This window comes from Coptis chinensis, chromosome 2 (genome assembly GCF_015680905.1).
Source record: "Coptis chinensis isolate HL-2020 chromosome 2, ASM1568090v1, whole genome shotgun sequence".
In the NCBI taxonomy this organism is placed as follows: domain Eukaryota; kingdom Viridiplantae; phylum Streptophyta; class Magnoliopsida; order Ranunculales; family Ranunculaceae; genus Coptis; species Coptis chinensis.
This window is the reverse complement of record NC_141457.1, coordinates 109,692,975-109,703,238: the sequence shown is the minus strand read 5'-3', so window position 1 is coordinate 109,703,238 and position 10,264 is coordinate 109,692,975. Positions and strand designations below refer to the sequence as shown.

Below are 10,264 nucleotides of genomic sequence, written 5' to 3'. Positions count from 1 at the left end.
TGCGTGTGTTCCCTGTTACTGCTCTAGTTGGTTATACACGTAGCTTGAATCACTCCCACAATAAATTGACTCCTGATGTAGCAACTTTAGATGTTCCTTCTTTGTTTCTTCCCATAGATATGTCAAAAAAAGATATGATTAAAATCTATTAAAAGACCAATAAATAATCGCCATGTTCACAAAATTAATCACAATCATGATGTCGATGTCCAAAGAATTAAAGGTTTAGAACAGCTTCAAAATACCATCACAGTGGACAAATGTGCAGCCTGCACCATTGCTTTCATAAACACAACCAAAGTTACTGAATGTTATCAAACACGACAAATTCTTAAAATATATCTTTTCTCAATCACAAAATATAGTAACTTACACACCCTAAAGAAAGAATAAATTTTCAAAAAAAAAAAAGGAAAAAGAAAAATGAGTAACAGTTTCTTTTTCTTTCCACAATGTATGGTGAAAGTGTAAAACAAGGAAATGAGGCAGCACACAGAATACAAGACTATCTGTGAACTATAACTATAACAATGCTTTCTTCAGTCACAATGTTATAAAAATTCTTATGCTGAATTTCCAATCACTGATACATTCACCAAAAAATGAAATATTGAAATTTTTGGGGACGTCACCTTCAATTCCCTAAATGTCTTTACATCAACTCATCAAGATGCGAATAGTAGCAAGACCAACAGCAGAAATGGAGACAATTGTACCTACGCAATATTTAATTACATCATACTTTGCCGCTTCCAATTGCGCCCTCAAAGCATGAATTTCCTACAAAACCCAGAAAAATGAAGTTGACATCACACCAAAATTAAAGATCATATTTCACTTCACATCAATCATCATATAGCTCACTCGGTCAAGCCTGTTAGTAAGATTCGAAGTTTCTGCATTCTGATTTGCTAGTTCATCCCGTATGCGCCTACAAAAATTCATAAACACCTTTTAAGAAACAAGGTGGATGGCACATGGCCTCAAAGTTAATGGACACAACCTGATGAAATTGTAAAAGACCTAGACAAAGTAGAAAGCTTTCTATGCTCACCCTCTTTCAAGGTTCAGATCCAATCGTTGTCCAGCTGTGACTTTGTCAATCTCATATCTGTGCAAAGAAAAGGTGAAAAAACACATCTTTGCTTTGTAAAGATCTGAAGAACGAGTAATTAGTTCTAAATACTTGTGAGGATATGTTAAACTAATTAGGAATGCAACAAACCTCAGTTCACTACGCATCTTCTCTATATCATTTCGAAGCTTCTCGGTCTCACGTTGCAATGAAGAAAAATGGTGCTCCTGCATAGTAACTTTATTAGTTAGATAAAATGAAACTCAAGAAATGAGAATAGTGCCCCCCTTCCCCAAACCACCACCACACACACACAGTATTCATACTACCATTCTACAACCAAAGATTAACAATCATTTATTAAACCCAGTCAGATGTGAAATAAACTTCTGTAGAACAAGTCTTAAGCTCCTTCAAGATATTAATACACAAGGCTCACATGATTTTTCACTAAGAGCAGATGAGTGCAATGCAAAAGATCCTAGAGCCTGTGCGGCTCCAGACTTATAAACAATAGCTCCTGCTTTGTAAACCAGGACACCTGTTACAATCAATGTGATTGTTCTTAATCATCCTCCAGCTTTCGAAAAAATAGCACTGAAGACCTTAGCATACTGCACATGTCGGAGCTGCCTAACAGACCTTGAGGAGGTCCTATACACTAACACCACCCCAAACTGATAGGCAAAAAATACTGATGGGGTTTGCAGAGGTAATCCAGGGATGGATGTGACACCATAAAATAGAAGGCAGAGGTGAAAACACAAGTTACAATTCAATTTTGGAAAAAACTCGCCACCCTAAGGGAATCAATGAAAGAGATAAGAATCAAGAAACAAGAAGTCCTTCTCGAGCTATAAACTTCCAAGTCTCAAGAGGAGTTTCTTTCTGCTACAAAAGAAAGGGAAGAAAAACAAAAAGACCACATTAAAAGCACATAAGTTTGTTCTTGGTCAATCCTGTATTAGCACGAGTCACAGTGCACACCAAATACCTATTATTTTCAATTATAAAATTCAATACACATCAAGAATTACATACAATGATCCAAAGTACCAAGCTGCTACTAGAACAAATCCAAGCATACCGTAAAAACAAGTGTCCCAACTACAAAGAGAAACAGAGAATCGACACACACGCGCACCATTAAATATATTTGGAAATTTAGTTCCCAACACCAAAAACTGTTCGGAAAACAGGAGATAGTCTTGTTCGTGGGTGGAACTAGATTATCGAAATCTACCACGATTCAAGCATTCCAAAGAGACCATGCACTGGTGCCAAGGCAACCTGGGACAAGCTAAAGCATAAAGTCACTTCAACAAACTTCTGCACAGATCTAGGAAATTTGACGACGGAACAGATAGAAAGGGTGCTATACTGCTATGATGTCTGAAGGACTCGAGAAATGGTGGAGCTGTAAGCCAGCATTCCTTAGCAAGCCCAAATATAACCTACTTATATTTACATAATCACGAGTTCACCACAGTGGATGCCATGATTACCAAACAATGTTGGAGTGTCCTCGTGAGCAGCCCCAATGTAAGCAGTTTTCTCACTTCTACTGTACTTGATAGTCCTTTTGACATTGTACTCAAGCCAAGACGCCAAGTTAACACTCTTTCCCTACTTTCTCTCTTTGCTCTCAACTCACAAACCCATGGTAAAGCAGTGGAATATCTTGATATTTATAGTTTTGAATGAAGGGGATTTTAAGAACAGCAGAATAAGAAGCTTTTGTTTAAAGTAAGAAAGTTAGAAATGATGACATTCAAAGCCGAGTAGAAATTAGTTCAAATTTGACTTTACAAGCTAGCAAAACATATCCTTCTCCACATACTCAAAAATTATAACAAAATGTCTTAACACCCGACCATTTTTCCTTCAACCCAAAACTCTCAAACACAAGGTTTGGCAAAAAAAAGTCACCAAAGCTTGAACAGGACAGTAACTCTCACTGCTCTCAAAATTCCCCCATTGCTAACCTTTAGCATTGCTTGACCAACAGCAGTCCTGTGGTGATGCAACAAGCATAAGAGAACAGGAAAACTATTTCAAGCCTAAATAGCTTCGGTAGCAAAAAGCTCGTCCACTCAGTGATTTGAAAATCAAAAGCTTCCACAACAAAAGATTCTCGCTTCATTTGCATAACATAGTTGGACCTCTCTTAGATTCTCAAACTCCACAAATATAAAACTGAAGTAGAAAAAAGCTCGTCTGCTCAACAAACTTAAAATTAAATTAAAGGCTTCCACAACAAAAGATTCTCACTTATTTGGACATCATACTCAACCTTACAAATGAGATGGTTTTAAGTATATGAATTTCATTATAGGTTCAACAAACACAGGACGCTTTGATCCTGATTTCACAGTAAATACAGGTAGCATGTGTTTCCAGTGAGGATTGCATTTAAGTTATTAGTTATTGTAGGATGTTCCCACAGATTAAATTATACTCACACCTAAGGATTGACTGGGAAGACCACTGGACAACATAAAAATTCTCGAAATAGTTATCCAGTGAACCCGTTATTGAGTAAAAAAGATGAATTATAAAACTACAAGTATGATCTGAATACATTTACATGGGATCAGTTATAACCAACAACTTCAAGCAATAATGTAAGAACATTATTGTGGCTAGGAGAAGTATGAAATAAGATGTGCCAACGATACAAGGCGTGAGAGGTGCATTTAAGTGTCACACTCACAGACACGAGGTCTGCCAATGTATACTAAAATTTAATGTGCAAAATGGTTACAAGTATATTCTTGACCAAACACGTGTCTAAGACACGTTGAAATATGCTAAAAGCATGAGAAGTGCAAGGACCTTCATTATGGCGAGGACATCATAGAGGGAAGTAGTAGGAAGGGGGAAAAAAAGTTTGTTTTAATGGATCACAAAATTCTGAATTGGAATGTGAGGGGATTGGGAGATGATAGAAAAAGGCCAAGCATAAAGGAGGTGATAAAGAAAAAGCGACCAAATATGGTGCTCCTTCAAGAAACTAAACTACAAAGCTTTTCTGTTAGGTATGCCAGGGAGGGCTGGGGCAAAAATAACATAGTGGGTTGAGTTACCGGCGGTGGGAACCCCACCGAAGGGCGGCATCTGTGTTCTCTAGGATAAGGACAAAGTGGAGGTTTCGCATAGGTTTGATGGGCAGTTTTTCGATGTCCATTTGTGTGCAAGTTTGGTGGTGAATCTAAATCTTGTTTAGTTATCAGCAGTCTATGGGCCTTGAATAGGGAGTCTTCGGCCCTTTTAAGGGGTGAATTGGATGATGTTTTTGCTTTCAGTAGAAGATTACCATGGTGCGTGGGCGGAGATTTTAATGTGATTAGATTTTCGCATGAGAAGAAAGGGGGTAGCCGCATTACCCCTAGTATGACCTGTTTTGATGATTGGGTGAGGAGATGTGAGCTTGTCGACATCCCTTTTACTGGAGGCAAGTTCACGTGGTCAAATAAGCGGAGGACCCTATTTTGACTACTTTGGACAGATTTCTGGTTTCAGTTGAGTGGGAGTTAAAGTGGCCACGTTTGATTTAAATCGTGGTCCCAAGCACAACGTCGGATCATCATCCTATTTGTTTGGTAAAACTGGCAGGGGTAGGAAGACCATCACCTTTTCGTTTTGAGCTCATGTGGTTTTCTAACCCTACCTTCATGGATAGTTTTAAGGGGTGGTGGACAGAAAATCAGGAAGGAGACCGACCGAGTATTATCTTCGCCAAGAAACTCAAGTTTGTCAAGGATAAGATCAAGATGTGGAACAAAACAGTCTTTGGGAGAGTGGAAAAAAGAAAAGAATCGTTAATGAGAAACATCAGGGACTTGGATATGAAAGAGGAGGACCACAATCTTTCGGGGGAAGAGTGGAACAAACGGATAAACCTCAAGGCAAATTTTGAGAGCGTGGCCAGAATGGAGGAAATGTCATGGAGACGCAAGTCAGGAGAGAGGTGGTTAAAAGAGGCACAATCTAATACTAAATTCTTCCATCAGTGTGCGAAGGCTAGAAACAGGGAGAATTTTTTAGATAAGTTGATTATAGAGGGAGAAGAGGTGAGGGGGGATGATAGTTTTAGAGAGAGGGTGGTCGAGTATTATTCAATTATGGATAGAGAGCCACATAATTATAGACCTCGGGTGGATAATTTGGATTTGGCAGGCATTTCTGAAGAAGAACGGAACGAGCTTGAGACTCCTATGGAGGAAAAAGAGGTTTGGGAGGCTATGAAGAGTTTGAAAAATGATAGATCTCCAGGTCCAGACGGTTTTCCGATTGAGTTCTTCAGAACGGTTTTGGAAGTGATTAGAGTGGACTTCATGGAAATGGCGCGGGACTTCTATGAGACAAGTTTCTTAGCTCACAGTCTTAACAACACGTTCATCAAGTTGATTCCTAAGAAGCATGGAGTGGAAGACATCTGATTTACGTCCCATTAGCCTCATTGGTAGTGCGTATAAAATCATTTCTAAGGTCTTATCCATCAGGTTGAAGAAAGTGTTATCGAAGGTCATAGCTCAGGAACAAAGGGCTTTTGTCTTTGGACATCAGATTCTGGACGGCGTTTTGATTGCTAACGAGGCCATAGACGATCAAAGGAAGATGGATAGGCCGGGGATGGTATGTAAGATTGATCTAGCTAAGGCTTATGAACATGTGCATTGGAACTTTCTTGATTACATCATAAGAAGGATGGGGTTTGGGGCAAGATGGATGGGTTGGATTCGGAGATGTGTTTCTTCTGTTTCTTTTTCCATTCTCATAAATGGAACGCCAACGGGTTTTTTTAAGAGCTCCAAAGGTATAAGACAAGGAGATCCTTTATCCCCTCTTCTCTTTATCATGGTGGTTGAGGTGTTTGGCAGGATGGTAGACAGAGCAAATTGTCTAGGGGTGTTGGAAGGATTCAGGGTGGGCAGAAATCAGGTTTTTGAATCGCACCTCCAGTTCGTGGATGATACCGTGGTGTTTACGGGGGATAGCTTAGACCAGTTAAGGTATCTTCGGGCATCCTGTGCTGTTTTGAGGTGGTGTCGGGTCTCAAAGTTAATATGGGAAAAAACACCATTTTTGGAGCAACGGAAAAGAGGACCTGGCCTTTATGGCTTCCTTCGTGGGGTGTAACACGGGTTATCTCCCATCCAGATATTTGGGTTTACCTCCCGGGCTTCTTACAAATCTGTATCTATCTGGGACTGGGTTATAGAGCAGTTTAGCAGGAGATTGTCAGGATGGAAGGGTCGATTTTTGTCCACGGGTGATCGGGTCATCCTTATTAAGAGCATCTTTTAGATTCTTCCGGTGTACTATATGTCTTTTCTATATGTCATCCACTGTTGTCAATAGATTGGAATCGATCATGAGAGATTTTTTGTGGGACGACAACAATGATAGACACAGATTTCACCTCGTGCGATGGGACAGGGTTTGCAAGCCAAAAGAAGATGGAGGACTGGGTACCAGAAGTCTATAGCAGTTTAATCAAGCGCTTCTTGGTAAGTGGCTCTGGAGGTTTGGGGAGGATAGTCTCTGGAGGAAAGTTATTGTGTCTCGGTTTGGGGAAAAAAATGAGGGCTGGGAGAGCGGGCCTGTTCATACTGCTTATGGATGCGGAATATGGAAAGGGATTCAGAAGGTCAAGAAGTTTTTTCTCAAGAACATTGGCTACAACCTAGGTAGTGGGGATAGTATCTGCTTTTGGGAGGATGTTTGGTTGGAGGAGAGAACTCTGATGATGGCGTTACCTCGATTATATGCTCTATCTGACTCAAAAACAAAAATCAGTTCGCTGGTTCATGCGGAAAGATAATGATTCAATTGCTTGGAACTTTGGGATATATGGGGCTCTCTGTGACATGACAAGGACATTGCTAGTGTGGCTGCTCTTATAGGAAAGTTGGAACTCATTTCTAATGTGACACCGGATAGAGATAAAAGATTGTGGCTCATCGACAAGAAGGGAATTTTTCCTTGTAGACATTTTATTCCATCCTTCATTCAACGCTTCAATGTCCAAGTATGAGAGTGCTACATGATTTCCCGAGTCATATTATATGGTGTTCTAAAGTCCCTTTGAAAGTTGCTTTCTTTGTATGGTGTGCATCTCTAAACAAGATTCTGACTGTGGATAATCTTAGGAAAAGGCGTATTAAAGAGATGCTTATTAATTTCTGCCCTCTGTGTTTGAGGGATGGTGAGTCGGTCAGTCATATCCTTCTTAGTTGTCCTTTTTCTTGGAGTATTTGGTGTTTCTTTGTCTCGGAATCAGGCGTTTCGTGGGTATGCCCTAAATCGGTGAAGGCTTTACTAGCATCTTGGCACTTGAATGTCTATTCTCGTAAAGGGAGACGCATATAGAATATGCTACCTTTTGCTATCTTATGGGGGCTATGGCTATAGAAGAATAACCGCATTTTTGAGGGGGTGTCTTTGCCTAGGGAGAAGGTGGTGTTGACCATCAAGGCGCTACTTTGCTTCTAGCTGCGCATTTATGATGAGTTCCGGACGGTACCTTTTGAGAGTTATGTCTGTAGATGGGAGTCCATTATGCTATGAGGACTCCCATAGAGGTTTTTCGTTTTGTTTTTTTCTTTGGTTTCTTTTCTCTTTATTTCGTTTCACCGTTCATGTTGTACGCATAAGGATATCTCATCCTTTTCTATTTTATTTTTAATATATACACCTTTACCGAGCAAAAAAAAAAAAAAAGTGCAAGGACCTGCATTACAGTAAATAATTTAACTTGGAGGAGTACCAAGAGCAAAAGCAATTATGTTTTTGGTTTTTTACTCGATGATGTAAGAATATTTGTTGCCAGTAAATATAACTTGTTGTGATCATAAATGACATTAATAGGTTGAGACAACCTATCAAATTAAAAAACATGAAAACAAACAAATTCTTGACCGTCAAGCATGCCATCCCCCCAGATAAAAAACAAAGGACTCTAACTGAAACCCTCTCATATCCTACCAAAGATAAGACCTTTAAACTAAGGATCATCCCCCAAAATGTCGATATGACTTCTATCCAATCTCTTCACATGTGTATTAAATCTCTCTAACCATACATGAACAAATGCTAACCAAAAAGATAAGGGTGGAATTCAAGCTAAACAAGCCATCCAAAATTACACGAAGAGCTCGAGTCCTCATATAGTAAACGACAGATTATTTTACACTAAAATATGCTGAACTTTAAAGATTTGTTACACGAATTTGAGCTCGACATATAGTAAACGAGCAAGCTCGAGCCGAGCTTAAACGAGCCAAGCCCAAGAAATTCCAATTCCAAATCCGGAGTCCGGACAGATTAACCATACTGAATTTTAAAGATGTGAATGCAACGCGCTGAAATAATTTCTAGCAATTAAAGAGGAACTCGCAAAGATTATTACAATTAATACATACAGCAAAAGACAAACATATATAGATCTTGCTAGCTCAACAGATCACCAAATTCCATATTCTCATCAATGTATTCAAAACCTTTTTTGAAAAACGCTAAAACGCAATATATTGAAATAATTAGCCAATTACATCAACACATTGTCAGCAAGAAGCTGTATATATTGAGAACTAATTAATTCTAATGGGTACAGCTACTCATATTTCTAGGGTTGTTCTATCTCTAGATTTTAACCACTAAGACAAGGCCACACAGTAGACCAACATCTTCAAAAAAAGTTCACCAGAAATAAAGATCAAAGAAAAAACCTACGACGGATCATATGCTCTCCCACCGTCCTTGTACAGAAAATCAACTAATAAGTTACCTAGAACAACTCGTTTCTACATCACCAGTTTATCCCAAACACTTAAATGATATGCTATCCACACAACCTAGTATAAAGCTCTCTCCCGGGAATGCCAGACCGATTAATAAGGACGCACATTAGCGTAATAATACGCCCATAATGTTATATACAAACTGTACAAAACAGTGGTCCAACAGTTCAAATGAAAACACGTGTACCTGCGAGCTTTGAACTTGAGATTTAAACTTGGACACATTGGCTTCTTGAGTCATCTCAATCTACATACACATACAAAAAAAAAATCAGATTAAGTTTATATTAATTGACAAATTGAAAGAAAGTAAGTAGCTAGCAAAAACCTTTTGCATTTCCAATTTAGAAACAAAAGAATGAGCCACATTTTCCAAGCTATCATTCAACACTTCAATTATAGCAGCAGTTATCGCTTCAGCCTGTTTCGAAGGTACCCCTTGTGCTTCTAATCCTCTTACCTAAATATCAACCAACAACTTGAACCAATTAGAATAAAAAATAACCCTAGAAAAAAAAAAATGAATGTATACACCATACCAGAGCCAAAGTATCAACAAGAAAAGCGCGCTTTCCATTCTGTTTGACAAGAGAGAAATTTCTACAGTCAAATTTGTTATTAATTGGAGACCTCAATGACGGCACGTCAGCATCACCGCGGCGTAAGATATGATCAATAGCAATTGATGATGATAAAGAAGACACGTGGAATCCTCGGGATTTGTGTAAAAGATTAGTATTGGTACCAATCTGCACTGCCAATCGTTTACATGAGGCCGCTATGGCCATTCCAATTTTGCAACTGAAAAAAAAATAAAAGAAAATTTTACTTCTCTCTCCTCTTCTTTTGGGGTGTGGTGGAATTGGATATTTATTATATAAATGAGGCACAACGAGAGTTGCGGGAGGAGATTTTCTATCTGAGAGAATTGAATGAATGGGTTTAGAAGAGAGAAAGAAGGGAGACTTATTTGTAGGGTTCGTTCGTTCGTTCGTTGAGTGTTCGGTTGGTTTGTTTCAAGGCGCTTTCTCTATTTTTTCCTAACTCCCTTCTTTCTATTTGACGTGTCGTTTTAAAAGAGGGAGGGTCGTCGATTGGCCTTATTGAACACGATTTACTAGTCTTGTACTCTTTTTCTCCCTTTGCTTTGCTATTGCGAGTAGTCGCGTAGGAATCAAAATGAATCAAGAAAATAACTGATCACGCGTTTTATCATCTGACCAAAAAAAATATACGTCAATCACAAGGTGGAGCGTCTTGTTTAGACTTTAGATAAATCTGAGACTGCATCATTTATCTACTTTGCAAGTTTGCGGTGTGCTCTTTCCAGTTAATAGTTAAGTACAATGTTGACGACCTTGCGTCTATGTTGTACCAGGGAGCA

General features: G+C 39.0%; 1 protein-coding gene across 1 annotated transcript; it reads right to left on the bottom strand.

Moving 5' to 3' along the window:
• Positions 1 to 328: 328 nt before the first annotated feature.
• Positions 329 to 10,124, bottom strand: LOC147520470 (protein FMP32, mitochondrial-like). The gene is made up of 7 exons (XM_086592023.1): positions 9,420 to 10,124; positions 9,209 to 9,340; positions 9,068 to 9,127; positions 1,226 to 1,302; positions 1,055 to 1,111; positions 865 to 931; positions 329 to 780 (listed from the first exon to the last, which is right to left on the bottom strand). The coding sequence occupies exons 1-7, from the start codon at positions 9,666 to 9,668 to the stop codon at positions 658 to 660; spliced, it is 765 nt and encodes a 254-aa protein (XP_086448149.1). The 5' UTR covers positions 9,669 to 10,124; the 3' UTR covers positions 329 to 657.
• Positions 10,125 to 10,264: the final 140 nt, after the last annotated feature.

Bases quoted from the DNA above. Each gene is read 5' to 3' on its own strand.
- LOC147520470 (XM_086592023.1), bottom strand. From the start codon at position 9,668: ATGGCCATAGCGGCCTCATGTAAACGATTGGCAGTGCAGATTGGTACC. The intron at 9,341-9,419 runs GTATGGTGTATA...GTTGATATTTAG, and splicing joins TTGTTGATACTTTGGCTCTG to GTAAGAGGATTAGAAGCACA. The intron at 781-864 runs GTGAGCTATATG...TGGGTTTTGTAG, and splicing joins TTACTAACAGGCTTGACCGA to GAAATTCATGCTTTGAGGGC.